Raw genomic sequence first — 24,196 nt, forward strand, 5'->3', positions numbered from 1 at the left:
GATTGTCAAGGAATTATCTATACTATTGACCTATTCTTTAATCAAACTAAATCACTAATTAGTTGAGTATATCTAATTATTGTAGTAATGTTGGGTTAAGTTATAATGCTTTCAAATGCTAAGAACTGGCTAGTGGTCGGATAAGCTATACCTCTTGCTTCTCTGGTCGAGTCCACGAAGCCTGGAGAGAACAGATATAAAACACAACAAGAAAGCAGTAAAATTTTACAACATGTTGCTTTAGGTAGTAGATGCATCACACTGCATTCCGTGCACATGCAGCTTCCTTTCAATTCAGGACCTTTTTTTTTTTTTTGCCAAGGGCCCGTTTTCAGTAATGTGTTCACTTCCCGCTTTGTTTTTAAGATTTTCTCATTCATTTTAAGTTGAATAATCTTTGGAAAGCTAAAAAAATTTCACGATATGCTATGTTCTTTTGCATTTTGTATCCACATATATATATGTATGTATGTATGTGGATAGGCACATAACACATTAGACTCCACATTCAGAACATCTATAAATATATCTTAGGGGTGCCATTGGACTGTGTCTAATAGTCCTGAGCACACAATCCTGAGATATTTATAGAGCAGGTTTCCTCTTTTATTTTATTATATGGTGTCACACAGACACAATAATAGTGTTGTGTGCTCATGCACTGTACAACTTCTTGCATGCATTCTATCAAAAAAATTAAATTAATCCCATCTTATTAAAAAAAAGGCAAGAACCAAAGAGAAGAGCAATGGGAATGGGAATTATGTCATTCCTAAGACTGTGGGTCAGGAAGCTTTGCAGACACCAATTAATGCTACAAAGAAGCTGTTAGGTTTTTCCTGGTGTTGCATGGATGGTAGGCTCATAACAAGACTGTCTCTGGCAAGAAATGCTGGTTTCTATCCTGGAATGAGGCATCATCCCTAATAATGCCAACTCAGAAACACTAATGTTTGTATGTGGACTTTTATCCTACCAATATCTAAGTTCTTTGATTAATTTAGAACTTGGGGATCCACTTCACTTAGCCAGGAATCAAAAGTCACCTGCTAATATCACAGCTGCAGCGTTCTTTTTACTGGGTGGTATGGATGAATGAATACCACTGATGTTCGTATAGCAAGAAGACAGGAAAGAGATGAGAAACACAGAGATGGAGTCTGTGGAATGTCAGTTAGCAAACGTATTGAAAGCCCACTCTAGACAAGGAAGGCATTGTAGGTAGAATGAGGATGCTAATGGTGTGTTATTTTACATGATCTTGAAATGAAGCAGAAAAGGTGACCAGAGGAACATGCAGAGCCTGAAAAAACACACAATATAGTGTGTGAAAATATCAAACAAAATCACCAATTCCACATCATTTGGAAGCTTATCTGTCACATGCTAGGGCTGGCTTTCTCAAGAACCTGTGTCTTAGTGCTATCTTTATGTGAAGAAGGCTTTCTAATGTTCTGCATCTTTACGAACCAGTGGCCACTAATTGTTTTTGTTTTTTTTTTTTTTTTTTTTTTTTTAGGTAATTGGGTTTAAGTGATTTGCCCAGGGTCACTTAGTAAGCATCTGAGGCTAGATTTGAACTCAGGTCCTCCTGACTTCAGGGCCAGTACTGTATCCATTGTGCCATCTAGCTGCCCCAGTGGCCATTAATTGTAATAATATTGTCTGATTTCTGCAGCTTAACCTACTCCCCACATACCTACATAGAATAATAGGTTATGCTGTGGTCTTGATAAGACAATTGCAATATAGATGTGACCCATTGTAAGAAAATTTAAGTTGGAAATATCCAAACTTACACATTTGGGTGTGAATTGTTTTATAACTGACATTGTAAAAGAATTCATCTATATTTAGGTGACAAATTTAGGAATGGACATACCACAATGTACCAGACCAAGACTGCTGAATAAATCAGCTCAGGTTGCTACAGGTAGCTCTTCCATGGTTTAAGAAAAAAATATAGTAAATTGGGCTGATTTTTTTTTATATAATCACAGCTAGTTCATTTGCATTATTCAGATATAAACTTTTTTTTCACCCAAGCATTCAATTCATTAGAACAATTTGGCTTCTGTCTTTCTTTTTTTCTTGCTTTATCCCCTCTGCTCTGTACCCTCAGGAATATTTTCTTTCCTGGTCTTGTTTCCCCACCTTTGTAATCCTTTTAAGCCATACAAATGATCAAGTAGTCTCTTAATGACAAAACTAATGACTTATTTTGAGATTGAATTTAACTCTTCTGAGTGTTTGAAAAGACAATCAATCATTATTTGAACACATCTTTGGTATCCTCCACTTTGGTTTTACTTCAGTGCTTTGTCCTGGCATGGAGGTGATCCTGGCTCCACGAATGTTACTTACATTAGTGAAGGAAGTGCCAGCTCCTGTAGGTCCTACCAACCTGCAAAGGTTTTGACTATGGCTTGTGACCAGCTTAACTATGTCTGGAGAAGCTCATCAACAGGAAACTGGCCGCTAGATGTTGAATGGTTTTTTTTTTCCCCATGAAAACTGGAACCCATGAAGACTATCCATTAGGCATTTTGCTTTAGGTAGACTTGAGTATCAACACTGATTAAATCACCGATATTTCTAGAAAATGAAGAAGTCTGGCATGTAACACCATATATATTTCAAAATATGGCAAAATTACAAATGGATCTGGATAGAAGGGGGTGTTATGAAGATGGTATGGAAACATCAACTTGCCATGGATCTGAATTATCGCAAAGGACCCCCTTTCTATACATGACCAGACTAACCATTATGAATGTCAATTTAAACTGTGAGAGGTTGTCATGGTGATCACTAAGGAATCCATTGCTAAACAGTGGATTCTGATCCAGTAATCTTGATGATCCAAAACAAACTAACTGGTCTGTTACTTCAACTGTTCTGATAAAAAAAAATCAACTAGTTGCAGTTTGACTAAGTGACTGTCTGGAGATCAATCTGTAAACAAATCGATATACTAGAATCATTTATATGAAAAAAGACTAGGGGTTTGCTTAATTCCAGGCTTGTGGCATTTCCATTAAGAAGGCATGAAGTATTTGATTAGGAAGTCATGGACCGCATGATTGTAACCTTTACTATCTATCACTTAAGCTTGATAATAATTACAAGGCTTAACTCCCAGGTGAAGCAACAAGACAAAGTTGGTCAGGATCTGGTGTGAAAAAGACTTGTGAGCTAAAGATTATTTCAATTGGCTCATACTGTAATTCACCTTATTAAATAAAATATTTAATATTCCACTGAAGCAATCAGAATATTTAAAAATCGCTATATATATTAAAAACATTTTTTTTGCTATGTAATTTTTCTTTCTGGAAGAAACACTAGGTAAACTCATTTAAATGGTTTGGCCACATGTATATGTATATAGGTATGTATACAAACACAGATGCATATACATTATATACACATGTGTACACATTGGAATATATGGTATATACTATGTATATATATGTGTGTGTGCATACGTACACACATATATATATACATAATATAGAAATACGTGTATATATATGTGCTTTATTCACACACACACACACACATACATATACATATACATATTCAGACTCAGTTTTCTCCTAGAGGGTTGAACTAGATGAACTTGGCTCCTTCTAAATATGAAATCCTATGATTTTATAATTCTTTCTCTTCCAGAAAAAATGTTTTTGCTTGTTGTCTTTAATACATCTTCCCGTAAACACTTCTCTCCTTCTGACTTTTTTTCTTTTCTTCCTTCTTTCATCCATAGCTAAATGGCTTTATTAAAGACACTGTTTAAGCCAGCTGTATAGCTGTTGAAGCCAATCTGGGAAAGGTAGAAGATACTTTGTTTAAGATGGGATTGAAGCCCGTGAGTAGTAAGGAGATAGTAAAAGTATCCAGTTCCTTTAAATAAATCTATCTGTAGGCCTGCATGAATTCCATCCTGGGCTGCTGAAAATTATAGGGATCACTGTCTACAATCTTTGAGAAATCATAAAGGATGAAAAAGATTTTGTAAAACAAAATTCTGGTTTTCAAAAATTGAAAAATGGGAGATAATAACTATAAACTGGCAAATTTGGTAATAAACCTAGCAAAATTTTAGAAGAACGATTATTATTGTTGTTGCTATTGTTATTATAATTTTATTTTATTTTATTTTATTTTTCGAGATTGGGTCTCCCTATCTCACCCAGGCTGGAAGTGTGGTGTAGATGCCAGATTTTGTATAGTCCTATTGAGATTCAGGACTCCTGAGCTCAAGTGATTCACCAGCTCAGCCTTTTCTGTAGCAAGGATTATAAATATGCACTACCAATCCTGGTTTAGAACAGATTGTTAAACAGATGGTTTGTGAGCATTTGGAAAATAAGGCAGTAATCATCAGGAGGCAGCATGGGTTCACTATGAACAAATCATGCCAACCTCATCTCATTTTCTTTTTTGATAGATCAGAGGAATTCTGTATAAATATTGTATTTGAATTTCAGAAACGCATTAAGGAAAATCTGTCAAAATATCCTTGTAGCCAAGATACAGAAAAGTGGGCCAGATGATAGTACAATGAGGTGGATGAGTGGCTGGTTAAATTACCGTACCTTAAAAGTGCTAATTAAAGGTATGCTATCATCTTACAGATCTCCATGGATATGCTGTGCAGTTTTATACTTGGTTCTGCCCTGTTCAACATTTTTATAAATTATTTAGTTGAAGTTAGAGATATGTTTATCAAATTGACAAAATGCTGAAAGGGATAACTATTATGGTGGATGTCAGAATAAAAATTTTAAGAGATGCTGACAATTTGTAACGATGGGCAGAAGCCAACAACACATGTAATAGGAATGAATATAAAGCCATACGTTTGGATTGAAAAAAAATCATCTGTACTAGGAGAGGAGGTAGAAAATGTGGCTTGATAGGACTTTATAAGAAAAAGATCATAAACTCAATATAATCCTGTAGGGTGACTTGACAATTGAAAAAAAAAAAAACAACAAAACTCATTCAATATTAAGTGCAGTGTCCAGAATAATACAGCAGTATTTCACTATACTATGCATTATATGAACACATTAGAAGTATTTTGTTCAGTTCAGGGCATCACATAATGCCCAGAAATATTAACGGGGAGTTGTTGTTCTGTCATGTCAGTTGTGCCTGACTCTTTGTGACCTCATTTACGGTTTTCTTGGTATTGATACTGGAGTGGTTTGCCATTTCCTTCTCCAGCACATTTGACAGATGAGGAAACTTAGGCAAACAGGGTTAAGTGACTTGCCCAGGGTCACACAGCTAGTAAGTGTCTGAAGCCACATCAAGATGAGTCTCCCTGACTCTAGGCCCAGCCCTCTATGCACTATGGTGCCACCTATCTGCCGCAATGGGGATGTTAGTCTGGAATACTTGAGACATTGGGGATATTAGAGTTGTTTTCAAACATCTCAAGAGATGAAACATTGTAGCGACAAGTGGACTTATTCTGAATTGTCTCAGAGGGGCATGGTAGAAGTGACAGGAGGGCAGATTTCAAATCAGCATAAGGAAGAACTTTCCAATAAGTAGGATGTCTGACGACAGAATGGACTGACTGTGAAATAAGCTTGTGAAGTTTCCCTTGAAACTCTTCAAGGAGAGGCTGCATGGTTATTTGGTACGAGCAATGAAGAAGGGATTCCTGATTTGTGCGAGATGTGAAACTCGCTGCTCTCTACAATCCCTTCCAGTTTTTACTATTCTAAGGGGAGCTAGGTGGTATGGTGGCTAGAGTGCTGTGCCTAGAGTCAGGAAAACCTGCATTCAAATCCAGCCTCAGATACTGAACTAGCTGTGTGACCCTGGGCAGGTCACTTAATCCTGTTTGCCTCAGTTTCCTCATCTGTAAAATGAGTTGGAGAAGGAAATTAAAAACCACTCCAGTATCTTTGCCAAGAAAACCCCAATTGGGGTCATGAAGAGTCCAACACAACTGAAATAACTCAACAACAACAAATGTGCACAGCATTCTGTCTGATTCAGTCCTCAGTATGTTTCCAAGAAGCCTTCCTTGCTTACATAATGAGTAAAAATTATGTCTTTTCATCTGCTGGGAACATGCCCCTGAATTTAATGAGGAAAAAGTGTCTTATTTTATAGAAACTCAAGTAACTACTAGTATTTGGTAATGTTTATATTATGTGGATAAAAAAATGAACCTTCACTTTGTCTGGAATTAAACCTGCTTAGACCATTCCTATTATAAGCAGAGACATGGTAGCCCATATTTGAATTTTTTAAAATGTTACCCATAAACAAGACTAAGCGTCTTTCACTTGTGCCATTACTATATCTGGTAAGGAATCTGACACTTTTCTCAAAGGCAGGCATGTTAACAATACTATGTCATGATATTTAGGGGTTTAGAGAACTTCTGACAGTCACTAATATTACTTTCCATAAAAGTTAAGGCAATATATATTCAAATAAACTATCATAAAACTAATGTTATTAGAGTACTCCTAATTATTCAACAGTAAGGAAGACTGGTAATATAAACTGATAAAGGAAGCTGAGTCACATCAAAAATGATTTCATACTATGTTCAGGGCATATATGTGTCTATATATATATTTTTCATATTTAATGTTTACCCACCATGCTCATGGTTCTATATTAGGTACATGGTTTCTTGTCTCCACTCTACAGAAAACAGATTTACATTTTTAATACAGGACTGTCAGCTCATTAAATCAGGCAGCATGGACACAAATCTCAATGATTTTTCTGGTATGTCTTGGACTATTAATGTATCTCTGACCTAAGACCCAGAGAGTTTAGAAATTAATTAGTTTATGGTTTTTCACCCGGAACAGAGACACATTTCAGTGTCCTACTGTGGGTGATGACCTAGACCAAAGACACACATTTCCTTGGTCATTTTGGACATATCTATTTACTAAGTAGCAGACCCTTCAGTTTAAGCCCTGAAACAGATACTCAATCCATATAACAAACATGCTTACAGGTGAAATCTGAGCTATCAAGTTAAAAGTTCCAATTTGAATGAAGGAATTTCTCAAAATAAACACCAATTTTCCTTAATATCATTTCTATGATACCAAATAGCACATGTGAAAGTCCCAAAAATACTTAGCAGTTTTTCAGATGAGAGTCTAAGTGAAAAGGGCTCTTTGGAATGGTGGGTTTTCTCTTTGGCTATCTGTTGGTGAAGCAGGAGATTCCTTCAAAAGCATACATGTCAAATGGACATTCCTGACACCATGATTCTATACTATGTCTCCCTCTTTTTTGTTTTTAACTTGGTCCTAGCCTACTCCTTCTAAAGAGTCACCCGTAGTCAGGAAGGCCAATGAAATTCTATGATTCGTGGTTTTCTAGTCACTAAGGAATCCACTGCCAATGTTTTACACAGCTACGATGATTGCTCCTGAGTTGATGACACTATTCTGACTAATAATAATAATAATGATAGCTAGTATTAATATAGTGCTTCAAGGTTTGCAAAGTACTTTGCATGTTATCTCATTTGATCCTCAAAAATTTTGGGAGGTAGGTGCTATTATTATCCCCATTTTACAGATGAGGAGACTGAGAGAGTTTGGCTCAACCAAAGTCACTCAGCTAAGAAATATGGATCTGAACTCGTTTTCCTGACTCCAAGTCCAGTACTCTACCTAGCCACTGCACTATCTCACTGCCTGGCTAAGAAAAATGGAGCCCCAAAGGACGTGTGAGATGAAACTTGTTAAATAGCATAGAAACAGTAACATTTTGCTTTAAAATTACATGTCTACATTTGGCCTCATTAAAACCGGTAAGGATCAGATGAAAATGGGGTTACTTTATCTTGGTGGGGAGGGTGCAGATTACTGATAACAAAAAGTAACTTTCCCGTGGCATATAAGTTTATGTTCCTAGAGGTAAATTTTCCAACTATTTTCAACTACCTTTTCCATTGAGTTGCAAAGGGTGTTGAAATGTTATACTGAATATAGTAAATAAGACTGTAACAAATTATGTGGGGAGAAAAATACTATTTTGAAACTGCTAATTATTTTTGCCTTTAGAACAAAATGATATTGGTATGTGACCAACAATACAGGCAGACACGAAGGCAACCAAGGTTTTGTGCATACAGTACAGAGAGAGCATGAGCATACAATTTATAAGGAATAGAATTAACAGGTTCATTTTGGTCCCCGTGATGATGGAGAGAAGCAACCTGACACAGTTACTCGGCATGTCAGGTTCTCAGCTTTTCCTCATCCCTCATAGCTCCATAACCCTTGAGACTGAAACTGCCCAACCCTCCTTCTCCCAAAGCTGCCTACCTCTTTGCTTATACAGGAAGGGTTTTGCCCCACTCTGCTGTGACTGGACTTCAAGGAGGTGACATACTGATAAAATGGGGATGGGAAGGTGCTGGGACTACTCTGTGTGCCCTGGTGACAATAATTATGTCTTCCTGCTCACCAGAGAGGCCCTGTGGCTGACTTGAGCTGTTTCAAGTCTAGCTTCCAAGGCTCTGACAGCCTGGGAGACATTATACCTTTTCTTCACTGCTGATGTTTCTTGTGGAAGTTCTCCAGGTGATGGAGGGAATAGGGTCTCCTGAGGCCTCACAGGTAAGAGTAATCTGCTCTTCCAACTCCATGGCGGTTTTGTTCTCCACATAGTTAATTTTGGGTTTTGCTGTAAAGAGCAAAACATTTCTGTAAGTTAATCTGAGTTTCATCTTTGCTGCAGTGAACACCATAAAGTACACAAAATGCAGAGATACGTTCCCCATCTTTAATGAACTTATGACCTAGTAAAGGAGACAGTGTGTACACAGATAACTATAATAGGAGGCAATATTTGGTAACCATCACATGAGTGGGATGGAAAATAAATATTATGGGGAACTCACAAATGAGAGATCACTTCCTGCTGGGAAGGCATCATGGAGAAGATGACATTTGAAAAATGAGTAAGGCCTCAATAGGTGGTTATATGCTGGAGCGAAAGCATTTTATGTGGAAATAAAAGTATAAACAGAAAAGAACAAGGCAAGTTTGGGGGATATAAAAGAGACCGATTTGTCTAGTGTGAAGGGGTCATGTAGGAAAGTAATATGAAATACTGTTGGAAAGATAGGTAGTGCCAAATTGAGGAGGGTGCCTTGAATTCCAGGCTAAGACTTTTGAAATTTTTCTTCTACTCACTGGGGAGTCATGGATGGTTTATAAGCAAGGGAATAACATGATAAAAGCATTATTTAGTGAAATATTAATTTGTGACTGGAGTGTATAGGAAGTTGGGAGAGAATGTTTGAGAGACCATTGCAAAAATCCTGGTATGAGGTAGTAAGAGACAGAACTAGGGTTGTGTCAGGTGGAATAGAAATGATAGACACGTAAAATAGACTACAAAAGAAGAAATGGAAGAATTTGGAAAATGATAAGGGAAGCATCAAAGGCGATTCCGATGTTTTAAATCTATGTGACTGGGAAGATGCTGCCAACATTAATGAAAATAGGAGTTAGAAGGCAGACCTGATTTAGCGGGGAAGATGAGTTCATTTCCTAAATGTTTCAGGTGTATGCACATGAATACAAACATTTAAAAGCCAAATTAAACATTAGAGAAAATTGAATTTTCTCAATTTAAAACAATCATAGCCTGAAAGCACTGAACCTTTCTCATAAGAACGTGATAAAACTGGAAAACCTGACTAGTTTCACTCATTGGAGAGGGGAGGGGATTAATGAAAACTCTGACTTCCATATTGGAGTAGTGAAATGAAGGTGAGATTTGAAGTCAGGAGAGAACTTGATTTGAATACTTGTTTTAGCACTTACTAGTTGTGTGACCATAAGAAAGTCACACAACTGCCATGGGTCTCAGTTTTCTCATATGAAAAATGGGGATACCTGTAGTTCTGGCTACCTGACAGGGTTAATTTAAAGCCCAAATGACACGATGTTTATAAAACACTTTTCAAATCTTAAGAGTGCTGCAGACATGCCTTATTACATTACTTTTCGACAATGATTTTTTTCAAATTTAATTACTTTCAAGTTCATAGAGTATCTCAAACTAAGCTAAAGTATCCTGGCAGAATGGATTTTGGTGAGGAGAGGTTTTGAGATCATCTTTTTATTTGTACTAAGATGGTGCTTGTAAAATGCATAAAGGTTTGTTTCCAAAAGTAGTTTAAATATGTATCCATGATTTTATTGACAATAATTTGCTTAGAAAATCATGTTTTGGTAGGTAGTAAAAATATAGCTGTCAATCCAGTGTGATGAAATGGTCACAAATTCCAAACTAATGAGGTTTTAGTATGGCAAGATTATATTTTTAGGTTGATAAATTCTCAGTACAGTTGATAGTATGCTGGATTCACAGAAGACTTGGGTTTAAATCCTGGTTCTGTTGCTTACTACCTATGAGACCTGAGGCAAGTGACCTTAGGCTCTCTCTGCCTCAGTTTCCTCTAAGACCCCATCCAGTTCTATATCCATAATTCTATGAAAGAGTCATTCCAAGAAAGTGGTAGCTCCTTACTGATATTTTCTCACTAATCTTCACAGTCCTAGAAAGATCACTCAGAGGGTAATATTATTTCTATGCCTATCTAGGCCAAGACCAGCAGTTGTCAAGTTTAAAATCTAGTCAGCCTTCTAGTTATTTAAGTACCTAGCATGCCAAACACCTAGTTTGGTTTTTTTCTCTGTTGTTTTGGTGTCTGGAGATAATCAGAGATAGGCACCAGAAGAACATGAAACTTGGAGTTAGAAGTCTAGGTTTTAGTCCTTACCTCTGAAACTAACTAGTTTTGTTAACTCAGGAAAGTCACTTCAACTTTCTGGGACTCAGTTTCCTCATCTGGAAAAAGAAGGTGGTCAACTAGATGATATTTAAAGTTGCTTTCTTTTCCCCTTTCCCTAACATTCTCTAATTCTGTATAAGATACAGAATTATAAAACATGATCTACTGTGAATCTTATTTGGACAGACAAGGATGCCTTGGTTTTTAAAATAGAAACAATGGGAAATATGGAGAGGAAATGACCATAACATTTTAGAGTTCACGATAAGATAATAAGGGGATGCCAGGAAGAGTTTAACATGTATCCTAGACATTAAGAAGACAGATTTCATAAAAGTCAAGGAGAAGATACGTGTGATCCTTTGACCTTAAACGGAAGTCTACTGACAAAGGATGAAAACCTTTCATAAACAAAATTCTAAAGGTGTAGTTGCAAATGATTCCTATAAGAAAGAAGACAAGATGTCTAAAGAGATGATTATAAGGAGGATAAGGAGGATTCTGCACTAGACTTGGATTTTTTAAAAACAGGATAAATGTCAAAGATGGAAATGAGGCCAAATTATAGAGACAAATACAAAAGGCTGATACATTCCTAAAACACATGTCAATCTTGTGAAAAATACAAAGGACAAAAAGAAGCGCTTTTAATAAAAGACTATGGGCAAGAAGGGACAGGCTTGCTGCTTGGGGTATATAGGATGATGGTTAAAAAAAAGACACAAAAAAGCAGAAATTAATTCCTATTTTGTTTTTCTTTTCTCCATCTACAGAATTATCTTCATATAAAGAAGGATAAAACAAAAATAGTTAAGGAAAAACTGAAATCCAAGGTAATTGAGCTGATGGTAAAGAGAGCACCTGTCCTAAATGAGCTCAGCCCATCTGGCCTAAATGAATTACATTCTCGGGTACTGAAATAACTTGTTTATGAAGCATGTAGAGTATGGAAGAAGTGGTATGGAACTTGAGAGAGGCACATGGCCTAATTTTCAAAAGAGAAAGAAAGTAGAGTCTTCAAACTAACAGCTAGGGGGCATCTAATGCTTTGGAGGAAAATATTCTGGAAAAACTTCAGAATGGATGAACAAATGCAACATTTCTCAAACATTGCTTTGCAGAATTCTGAAGTTACAAAAAGTAGCCAGGGGCTCCATAAAGGAAAAAAAAAAAGCTGTACTGGTCTAAAATCATACCCAGCAAACCAGTCTAATTTGCTGGATCTGTTGGAAGTACACAATTTGTGTGTTGATGCAGTATGGAAATCTAATCAATCAGCCAATCAACAAGTATTTTTTTTAAGTGTGTACTGTGTGCCCAGTACTGGAAATACAAAGAAAAATTCATTTTTTTTCCCCAGAGAGCCCAGCTGTTAAACATTTACCAATCCAACCCTCTATTGCTCTATACATATTGCTCGGGCTTAATAGGAACACGGTTATCAGCAGACTGGAGATCTGGTACCTGTAGGTAAATAATAATAATAATAATAATGATAGGCATTTACATACTACTTTAAGACTTGTAAGGTGCTTTACACCTATCTTCCCAACACCTCTGGATGGAGCTGGAGGATGCCTGCATTGCAGGCATGGGGACAGCCTCACAAAGGGACACAAAGAAAGAAGGGAAAATGTCATGTGTGCAGAACAGCAAGGAGACCAGTTTGTCAAGCACAGAAGGAATGAAGAGCAATAATATTAAATAAGTGTGGAAGGGCAATCTGGTTCCAGATTCTCTGAGAAGGGACTGAAACACCAAAGTGAGGCATTCACATTTGATCTTAAAGATAATAGTAAGCCACTGAAGCTTTTTGTACAGGGCAACGACCTAGTCAGACGCTGTGCTTTAGGAATATTGCTTTAGCAGGGAAAATATATTGCTACTGCAACAGGTCAAGCATGATGTGATGAAAGCTTGAACTAGGGTGGGAGACATATGAGTTGAGAAAAGAGGGCTATGAGAGTGATGTAGCTCTAGAAGGAATCACACGTGATAGGATATTTTGGGTTGGGGAAGAGGTATCAAAGATGATTCAGAGGTTCAAAACCTATGTGACTATTACAGAAGGACCGGTAACAACTGACCAAACATTTTCTTTCCTGAGTCATTTACAGAACAGGTTTCAAAATGCAGAATGCAAAAATACAATTAGTCGTTGGCATGTTTCAGCAGAGTGCTTGTAAAATAACCAGTATGCATTTATGTTATTAGTGATATTTTTGACTCTAATTTTTTTGTACCAATGCCTATATTAAGGATAATTGGGTAAAATCAGGAAGTCTGAAGAGACAGGAAAGCAAAAGTGTTAATAATCAAGGCTCTGATGATGAAACAAACATCTGTAATTGTAGCTCAAGTAACATATCCCAAATTGAAGAGAAATGCAAATATGATAATAGGTCCCTTCCCGAGTGGGTTTACTTCTAGTTATTCCAATGTTGAGAACCCACACGAGGCAAATGCTCACACAGAGGTCAGAAGAAGCAGTACAAGGACACTGTATAGATCCCTCTGAAGAACTCTGGAATTGACTGTGAGACATGGGAGACACTGGCACAGAACCACCCAGCATGGCACACCTATATCAAAGAAGGTGCTGTGCTTTATGAGCAAAGCAGATTTGCAGTAGCTCAAAAGAAATGTGAGATGCACAAATTTAGAGCCATCTCCACTCCAAATGTTCATATGGATTATTTAAGACCAATCTATGGTAGAGACTTCTGAGCTTGTATTGCTCTGATCAGTCACAGTCGGGCACACTGTACATTGACCCTGACCCAGTGATGTCATTGTGGTCTTCTTTGAAAATTAAGGACAACAACCATGTGTTATTTTACCCATTTAAAAATGATTTCTGGAGTATTACAAAGACATTCACAAAGTACAGCAAATTTATAAAGAAAAATCTCAAAATTTAAAAAAAATGAAAGGATGATAAACTGAGATGATCTCAAGATACAGTGGCTTAGAAAGTAAAGAAGAAAATGAAAAGTAGTTGTGTAACATCTTAGCTGATTATCTAATTTTCTCAATTAAAAAAAGACTTATCGGTAGCAAATAAGCATATCCTTCGTGGTAAGGGATTTGTAATGTTATTTGATCTGGGAAAATTGATTTGAAAAATTAAAGTGTTTTGATGCTTCAAAAAGTCCTTGTTATTTGATGTCAAAAGTAATACACACTAAGACAACAATATAGATCCTGAGTTGGAAGGAAGCTTAGAGGCTATCTCATCCAACCCCCTCATCTTACAGCTGAGGAAACTGAGGCCCAAGAAGGTTGAGTGATATGCCTAAGGTCACATGGGTAACAAGCAGCATAACTGAGATGTGAACTGAGGTTCTCTGACTCCAAAGACAGTGCTTTGATTAAGAGAGTTCTGTATAAGTTTTGTTTAAGCTGAACGGTTCTACCACCACAGAGGTCTGAGAATGAGTGGTTAATCTTTGTGAGCACTTAGGAAGGGGGATGGCCATCATTAAAAGGCAGTACGGGTTCATTAAGAAGTCATGCCAGACTGAACCCACTTCCTTTTTTTGACAGGGTTATTAGACTGATTGAGAAGAATAACGCAGATACAGCATATCTGATTTTGGCAATGTATTCAGCAAAGTGTCTTATGATATTTCTGCGTGCAAGATGGAGAGATGTAAGCTAGCTCAGAATATTTAATTAAATTCTAAACTTACTGAATGGCCAGACCTAGAGAGTCTCAGGCTTTGTTCCATAAGGTTCTGTGCTTGGCATTTTTCGTTTTAGCATTTTTTATGAATAACTTGAAGGAAGATGTAGCTGGTAGATTCTATGAAATTGGGAGAATTCTTAATATGGTAGATGACAGATTCAAGATTCAAAAGGAGATCAATGGTCTAGAATGATGGGACACATTTAGTAAGATGAAATTTACAGGGAAAAATGTAAAGCCCTATTATGGGGCTTAAACAACAACTGTACAAGTACAGGATGGCTCAGATATAAGTTCACATAAAAGGAGACTGCTGGAATGCAAGCTCAGGAAGAGTCAAATGTAGGGGCAGCTAGATGGAGCAGTGGATAGAGCACCGGCCCTGGATTCAGGAGGACCTGACTTCAAATCCAGCCTCACACACATAACACACATATTATCTGTGTGACCCTGGGCAAGTCACTTAACCCCATTGCCTAGCCACGCCCCCCCCAAAAAAGAGTCAAGTGTATAAATGTGAAAAAAGATAATTGAAAATTGAACTGAAAAAGAGAATTCAACCTGAGACTAGATTAATAAAAAAACAGTGTCTATAATGAGGAAGAATGATGGAAATTCTACAGCAATCTGGCCTGATTAGACCTTGTCGAGAGTATGATGTTCAGTTTGGAGTATTACATGTAGTGTGGCCATTTACAATCTGCAGTTTGCCCAGAGAAGAACAACCAGAATGACGAGGGGATGTGATGATGGCCTAAAGGACCTTGGGAAGTTAGCCTGGAGAAAAGAAGAGTTAAAGGTTATATTACTATGGTATTCCAATAGAAGGAGGTCTAGAGGTGTTCTATTTGGGCTCTGAGTGGAGAATCAGGATCCATGCTACAAAGAAGTTACAAAGGACTCAGATTAAGGGTCAATATAATGAGGAATTAAAAAAGTTTAATGGGCTGTCCTTGGAAAGAGGGAGATGCTACAAAACTCTTTTTTTTTTTAGGCAATTGGGGTTAAGTGACTTGCCCAAGATCACACAGCTAGTAAGTGTGAAGTATTTGGTCTGAGGCCAGATTTGAACTCAGGTACTCCTGACTTCAGGGCCGGTGCTCTATCCACTGCACCATCTAGCTGCCCCTATGAAATTCTTTAATCAGAGGCTGGATGATCCCTCGTTGTATGAAAGCTCATAGGTGATAGGGAAGGGAAGAGGAGAGAGGCAGCAAGCATTTATATACTGCCTACTATTTGTCAGGTAAATTTGCTAAGTACCACTTGCTAGGTAGGTACTGTACTAAGCACTTTTACAAATATCATCTCATTTGAGCCTCACAGTAACCCTGAGAGGCAGGTGCTATTATTATCTCCACTTTACAGTTGAAGAAACTGAGGCAAAGTGACTTGACCACGGTCACACAGCCAGTGAATGTCTGAGGCCAGATTTGAACTCAGGTCTTCTTTGTTCCAGGACAAGTGCCATCAGGTTATAGAGAGTGTAAGTAGACTAGATTTCTGAGGCTGAGTTTCTATGATTCTAGTATCTGAAAACTGAATTCTATATAACAGTCTTGGCAGTTTCAAAACGTTTAGACCAAGGACAAGTTCACAGGTTATTTGTTCTTGGGAGCTCCATTTATTAAACGGTTGATTACTAAGAGTACACGAATAAGGGGATGGAAAGGGCAACACCAAAAAATAACTACCTCTACTGCTACTGAGTCTGAATGGAAGCACATTCTTATGGCCTTGCCCTCTGCCTCATGGACCTGTATCAGAACTATTCAAAGTAGAGGAAGGAAGAGGGAAGCTGTCTCACTGGCAAACATGACTCTGGTCTGAGCACCATGTGGTCACTTACACACAAGTGACAGAAACCCAGGGAGGTTGCAGTGCTTCATGGGAAAGATGCAAAGAAAGCTCATTCCTTATTTTGAAGGAATGCTGGCTACAATTACTCAGAAAGCACTGCTATCTGCTAAATAAACATATGCTAGAAACATTTCCTTTCAGAAATAATGGCAGCTTATAATAACTAAAGACAGTTTCTGACTCACTCTATTCCATGATCCCAGACACCCTCTTCCCTCCCCAGTGCCACTGTTAGAGATTTTTCTTCTGCCTTTTCCTTATGCACCATGAATTTGACTACTTTCCTGGATTCTCTCTTAACTCTAACTTAAGCTCTTCTCCCAATAATGGCACCTGATACAGAGAAGGAGTTGGGGATTTAGTGGCAGGGGAAAAGAAAGAGGTTTAAACTTGTCCTGCTACCATCCTTTCCTTTGTCTACTGGATTCATTGACAGTTGAAAATCATAAGAAGAGAAAGAATCACAGAATCTCAGGGTTGGAAAGGACCTCAGAGGCTACCTAGCCCAACCAATATCTGAAGAAGAATCCCCTCTACACAATGTGCCTGAAAAGTGGTTGTCCATCCTCTAATTCATGATCTCCAGTTAAGTGGGACATAGTACCTCCTGAGGCATCTCATAAGTTTTCCATTATGTGAAGCCTAAATCTGTCTCTATCCAGCGTCCATCTGTTGTTTCTCATTCTGCCTTCTGGAGCCAAGCAGAACCAGCACAATCCTTCTTCCACATGACATTTCTACTCCAAATGATACCTATGAAGACAACTCATGTTCTTGGAATAGCTTCTTTCCTCCAGGGTGTTCCTTCTAGCCATTATCATATGACATGATCTCAAGGTTCTTCCATCTTCTTCTTTGCCTTCCTTTTGTCACTGTCTAGCTTACTGATGTCCTTCCTAAAATGGGGGGCCCAGAACTGAACACAATACTTTAGATGTATCCTGACTCCCATGGACACAGGGCAATGAGACTATTGACTATCTGGTCCTGAACATTATTTTTTTTATTATAAGCTAAGATTGCATTGGCCCTTTTAGCTTCCACATCATACTCTTGTTAACTTATATTGAAATGCAAGTACATTAAAATCCCCAGACTTTTTATGGAAAATCTTTGGCTTAGTTACTCCTCCCACACTTTGACCTTGTTGAGTTTTTGGAATTAAGATAAGATTTTATATTTGTCCCTAATAAATTCCGTCTTATTAGATTAATTCCAATGTTGTTAGACCATAGGGTTAGGGCTAGAAGGAACCTTAGGTATCATCTATCCTCTTTTATTTTGTAGATGGGGAAACTGAGGAGGTCTAGATGAGCAAATTACTTTGCCCACATCAGACAGCTAGCAAGTGGCAAAGTTGGGATTTGAACACAAATTCTATGGTACCAAATAAAGTATTATTTCTGCATGATCAAGGGGGATAATACTTATAAAAGTGCTTAGCACAGTAGTAGATGCTAAATAAACCTTAGTTCTTTTCCCTTCCTTTTTCCTTCCCTTTCTACTATACCACATACTTGCCTGATGTGTCTTTCAGCATATTAGCAAATCTTTATACCTTCATATCAGTTACAAACTTGATAAACATGCCGTGTACAACTTTATCTAAGTCATTAATAAAACTGTTAAACAGTATAGGATCAAATACAGATCCTTGGGACATTCCATTAAAAATCTCCCTCTTAGTCCCTAATTATAGCATCATAATTAGAAATGAAGGGAGGTCAGAGCAGGGATAATGACCTGAGAAAATACTAATGGGTGAAGGTATTACAGGTATTGAGAGCAAAGATTGTGTGGCAAAGGAGAATATCATGAGATCTAGACATCTAGACTGTGTGGTTGAATTTGAGTGAAGGCATTAGGGTTTAAGGAGACCAATACATTAGAATGTGAGGGATTTAGAATGAGCATCAATGTGGATGGAGAGGAGTAACCAGTGAGGAGGAGGGGAGATAGTGAACCAGGTGCTGGACTCCTTGGAAATGAGGGAGCTGTGTAGCTCTTTTTTTCTTTTTATCATCTATTATCATTATCATTCACTCCAAGCAAAGGTCCTATTCAACTTTTGATCCTCTTTTATTTGTTCCCCAATATGCAAAACAAACAAACAAACAAAAATCACCCAAACTGTTTTGTTATCTCTAGCTTCCTTTTCCAGCTTTGGTTCATTCCGAGTTTTGACACCCTTAATGTTACTTTTTTGTTTTTTTTTTCAATTCTTTAATATTTTTAAAGTTTCCAGTTCCAAATTCTGTCCTTCCCTTCCTCACCTCCCCATTCCCTGACATAAGCAATCAGATATAGGTTATGCATGTACTATTATGTAAAATATTTCCATATTACTCATTTTGTACAAGAAGACTAAAATAAAAGAAAAAATGAAAGAAAGTGAAAAATAGTATTCTTCAGTCTGTATTCAAACAATATCAGTTCTTTTTCTGGAGTGGAGAGTATGCTTCATCATTAGCCTTTGGGATTGTCTTGGATCATTGTATTGCTAAGAATAACTAAGTCATTCACAGTTGTTCATCAAACAATATTGCTGTTACTGTGCATAGCATTCTCCTATGCATCGGTTCATATAAGTGTTTCCAAGTTTTTCTGAAATCATACTGCTTGTCACATCTTATAGCAAAATAATATTATATTACAATCATATACCACAGCTTGTTGAGCCATTCCCCAATTGATGGGCATCCTTTCCATTTCCAATTCTTATATACTGCAAAACAAGCTGCTATAAATATTTTTGTACAAATAGGTCCTTCGCCACCCCCTTTTGACATCTTTATGAAACAGACCTAGCAGTAGTATTGCTCCATCAAAGCATATGCAGATTGATTGCCCTTTGGGTATAGTTCCAAATAGCGCTCCAGAATGGTTGGATCAGTTCAAAACTCCACCAATGTGTATTAGTGTCCCACTTTTCCCATAGCTCTTCCAACAACCAACCTTTTCCTTTTTTGTCATATTAGCCAATCTGATAGGTGTGAGGAGGTACACCTCAGAGATGTTTTAATTTTCATTTTTCTAATCAACAGTGATTTAGAGCCTTTTTTTATATGACTACAGATAGCTTTGATTTATTTGAAAACTGCTTGTTCATATACTTTGACCATTCATTAATTGAGGAATGACTTATACTTTTATAAATGTGACTTAGTTCTCTATATATTGGAGAAATGAGGCCTTTATCAGAGATACTTGTTGCAAATTTCCCCCCAGTTTTCTGCTTTCCTTACAATTTTGGTTGCATTGATTTCATTTGTGCAAAAAGTTTTTAATGTTATATAATCAAAATTACATATTTCATATTTTATAATGCTCTTTGTATCTTATTTGATCCTAAATTGTTTCCTTATCCATAAATCTGACAGATAAACTATTCCATGCTCTCTTAATTTGCTTACAGTATCGCTCTTTATGTGTAAATCATGTATCCATTTTGGCTTGGCATATGGTATGAGATGTTGGTCTACACCGAATTTCTGCCATACTGTTTTCCAGTTTTCCCAGCAATTTTTGTCAAATAATGAGTTTTTGTTTCAAAAGCTTGAATTTTTAGGTTTATCATATACTATATTGCTATGGTCATATATAATATAATACTATAATATAATTTGTACCTAATCTATTCCACTGATCCACCACTCTATTTCTTAGCCAGTACAAGATTGTTTTGATAATCACCACTTTATAATACAGTTTTAGATCTGGTATAGCTAGATCATCTTTTTTCACATTTTCCCCACTGATTCCCTTGATATCTTTCAGCTTTTGTTCTTCCAGATGAATTTTGTTATTATTTTTTCTAGCTCTAAAAAATAATTTTTAATATTTTGATTGGTATGGCACTGAATAAACATATTAATTTAGGTAGAATTGTCATTTTTATCATATTGACTTGGCCTACCCATGAACAACTGATATTTTTCCAATTGTTTAGATCTGACTTTATTTGTTTGAAAAGTGTTTTATAGTTGTGTTCATATAGTTCTTGGGTTTGTCTTGGCAAGTCGACTCCCAAGTATTTTATATTGTCTTCAGTTATCTTAAATGGAATTTCTCTATCTCTTGCTGCTGGACTTTATTGGTAATATATAGAAAGGCTGATGATTTATGTGGGTTTATTTTGTATTTTCAACTTTGCTAAAGTTGTTAACAATTTCAAGTAGTTTCTTAGTTGATTCTCTAGGATTTTCTAAGTATAATCTTGTTACGCCTACAAGACCATGCTTTTGTATTCATTTTCCACTACCTGACCTTGCTTCTATTTTCTGTATATAACTTCAAAAACAAAATCTAAGTTGATTGATAAATTCCTGTTAAAATATTATTAGCCTAAGGAACTCGCTCACCAGAAATATGTCTCCTCACTATGCCGAAAGGGCTATAAACTTGTGCATATCTTTTGATCCAGCAATACCATTTCTATGTCTGTATCCCAAAGAGATCATAAAAAAAGGAAAAGGATCTACATGTACAAAAATATAGCAGCTCTTTTTGTGGTAGCAAAGAATTAGAAATTGAGGGGATGCCCATTAATTGGGGAATGTCTGAACAAGTTGTGGCATATGAATGTAATGGAATACTACTGTTCCATAAGAAATGATAAGCAGGCAGAATTCAGAAAAACATGGAAAGACTTACATGAACTGATGGTGAGTGAAGTGAGCAGAACCAGGGAAACATTGTGTACAGCAATAGCAACATTGTGCAATGATTAACTGTCACAGACTTGGCTCTTCTCAGCAATTCAATGATCTAAGACAATTCCAAAAGACTAAAGATGGAAAATGCTATCCACATCCAGAGAAAGAACTATCAAGTCTGAATGCAGATCGAAGCATACTATTTTCTCTCTCTCTCTCTTTTTTGTTTGCTTTTTTCTTGTGTTTTTTCCTTTTAGTTCTGATTCTTCTTTACAACACGACTCATATGAAAATTGTTTAATATGATTGTACATGTATAGCCTATATCAGATACATGCCACCTTGGGAAGGGGGGAAGGAAAATTTAGAACTCAAAACCTTATAAAAGTGAATGTTGAAAACTAAAAATAAATAAATAATTAAAAAAATAAATTACTGCTTTAACACACACACACACATACACACACACACATATATATACACACAAGAAATATGTCTCCTGTTGATTATAGAGTTAATTCATGAGCTCCTCCCATATCTCTGGGCTGACTTTCCCTGTAGAATTTTAGTCCACGAGTCCTATGATCCAAGACCATCTCTGAACCTTCAAATATCTGCTCTTCCCAAATCCACGTACGTGGAAGACTATGTCTGGCTTTCTGCTCTTTTTCTCTCACAAATTCTAAGAAGAAAAAAGTAATTTTACCCCAGGGTTCCCCTTATTTCTACTTTAGCAACCAGTTCTTTGTTGGTAAGAATCACTAGTAGAAATAGAATGACCAGTAAAAGAAACATCAGTAGAAGTTTCCTTCTTTGGTTATTTCATCTTCTGAAGGAGGAAATTATTTTAAGCCAAGTGAAGAGACTGTTAACCATTCTGCTTCTGTCAGTGAGTGAGAGAAAACCCCAGGTCCAGATCATTTAAGATGTCTATTACTATTATATTATGTCTCCACTCTCAGCTTGTGACCTATTTCCAAATCATCTTTTCTATTTCCCCTTTCTGTCTATGTGCTTTATAATATAGCCCAATAGCAAGTTTCTGCTTCCAAAGAGTTTCACATAAACACCCTTCATCTTGATCCCCTCTTGGGTAACTAGATTTTGTCACATAGACATGTCTTCTTGATAAACAGTGTTGCTCTACTCCCCTCCTTCAACGATATTGTCCATTTTGAATAAGGCACGCCCCTTCTAGATCCATATTCAAATAACGGCTTTCATTCCACCAAAACGCAGTGATATCTATTGGGTCAAATTAAGTCTTACTGCATTGGGATCTTTGGTAGATCTTGTTTGTCACGAATTTATTGTTATTTAGTTGTTTCAGTTACATCAAACCCTTCTTGACCCCATTTTGGGGTTTTCTTGGCAAAGATACTAGAATGGTTTGCCATTTCCTTCTCTGGCTCATTTTACAGATGAGGAAACTGAGGCAAACAGGGTTAAGTGACTTGCCCAAGGTCACACAGCTAGTAAATATCTGAGGCCAGATTTGAACTCACGAAGATGAGTCTTCCTGATTCCAAGCCCCGTGCTCTATCTATTGTGCCACTTGGCTGTCCTTCGTTCCACTTACTTCATTATTAACCCATGATATTATCCAAAGGTCCAGAACTTTTGTTGTGGTAGATCACTGGACCTGCAGTCAAAAAGACCTGGTTTCAAATCCATTCTCAGACATGTAGTAGCCCTGTGACCCTGGATAAGTCAACTTGACTTCTGTCTGCCTCAGTTTCCTCATCTATAAAATGGGGATAATAACAACACCTGCCTCCAGGGTTGTTGTGAGGATCAAATATAATAATATTCGTTAAGTGTTTTGCAAACCCAAAAGCTCCATATAAGTGCTAGCTATCATTAGCTAGGCACAGTTCATGGCACAGTAGGTATTTAATGAATGTTTATTGCTTGATTATTGCTGTTGTCACTGGCTCCTTTCTTAGACTTTATCTTATGTGGTAAGGGCCTCTACAGCTACTATTCTTCCTACCCTCTATGGAGGCATCTAGCCTGGTGTTTATTGGTTGCTAACCTTCTCGAGCTCCCTTCTTTCAGTGTTGAGTTGCAAAACTCCAAGCAAAACTCCAAGAATTTTGTAGAGGCCCTTTATTCCTGGCTAGGAAGCCACTAGTACTACATTTTAAGCTGTAGTGTAGAATCCCAAATCCCATTTTCAGATGCTTTCTTAACTAGCTATTTATTTCCCCAATCTGCCTTTCTCTTCTGAAGCCCTTGTCTTTCACTTGCAGTAGTGGAGAAAATAGCGCCTGTGGTCTTAAGGGCTTCAGTTTCTTCCTCAAAACTTCATAATCTTCAGCAATGCTTCCTAGACTCCTTCTGGCAGTATCATTTACACCCTTGAGAATCACCAGGAGTCAGTAGCAGTCATTCGGTTTGATGAGTCTTGGAAGGCTTTCCAGCACTTCCTGGATATGTGCCCTGGGAAGATGGCAGACCCCTCTACTGTTAATATCGAGTTGACAAATAGCTGCCTCATTATCTCTCAACAGGGAGTCTCCAATCACCACAACTTGTTTTTTCCACCTCTGAACACTTAGCGGATGCCGTCTCATGGGATGGCACCTGTGGATCCACATCGTCATATTCTTGGAGAATAAGCAGCTGTTTCATGCTCAGAAGGTCTGGCTCCTTCATCTTTTGGAAAAGACTCAGATTTGTTACTTTGCTTCACATCAGATGGATCTCTTTAAAGCATAGGTCTGAACATGAATATCATTCTCTTCTTCTTCTTCTTCAATACACTCCAGTGGCTACCTATTTTAACCTCCAGATCAAATACAAAATCCTCTACTTGACTTTTAAAGCATTTCACAACTGGGTCCCTTTGTGTCTCTTCAGTTCTGTTATTCCTTATGGCCCTCAAGCAACTCTGAGAATCCAGTGATGCAGATTTCCTTGCTGTTCCTGAAACATTCCATCTCCTGACTGAGAATTTTCACTGGGTGTCCCACGCTTGGAATGCTCTCCCACTTTATTTTTGCCTCCTGACTTCTTTGATATCTCAGCTAGCGTCCTACTTTTTCCAGGAAGCCTTTCCTGGTGTTCCTTAATCTTGGTGCATCCCCTCTGAGATTGTCTCCAATTTATCCCATGTGTACCTTGTCTGCATATTAATTGTCTGAATGTTGGCTCCCCAACTAATGTATGAGCTCC

General features: G+C 37.3%; 1 protein-coding gene across 3 annotated transcripts in view; it reads right to left on the reverse strand.

Moving 5' to 3' along the window:
• NCAM1 (neural cell adhesion molecule 1) overlaps nt 1–24,196 on the reverse strand; it is a 454,728-nt gene that overhangs the window by 53,662 nt on the left and 376,870 nt on the right. For all 3 annotated transcript variants that reach the window (XM_027847323.1, XM_027847324.1, XM_027847322.1), the window contains exon 8: nt 8,552–8,694. In XM_027847323.1, the coding sequence (XP_027703124.1) occupies nt 8,552–8,694 (143 nt within the window). The remainder of the gene's footprint in view (nt 1–8,551; nt 8,695–24,196) is intronic.

This window comes from Vombatus ursinus, unplaced genomic scaffold (genome assembly GCF_900497805.2).
Source record: "Vombatus ursinus unplaced genomic scaffold, bare-nosed wombat genome assembly UNPS02015398.1, whole genome shotgun sequence".
NCBI lineage: Eukaryota > Metazoa > Chordata > Mammalia > Diprotodontia > Vombatidae > Vombatus > Vombatus ursinus.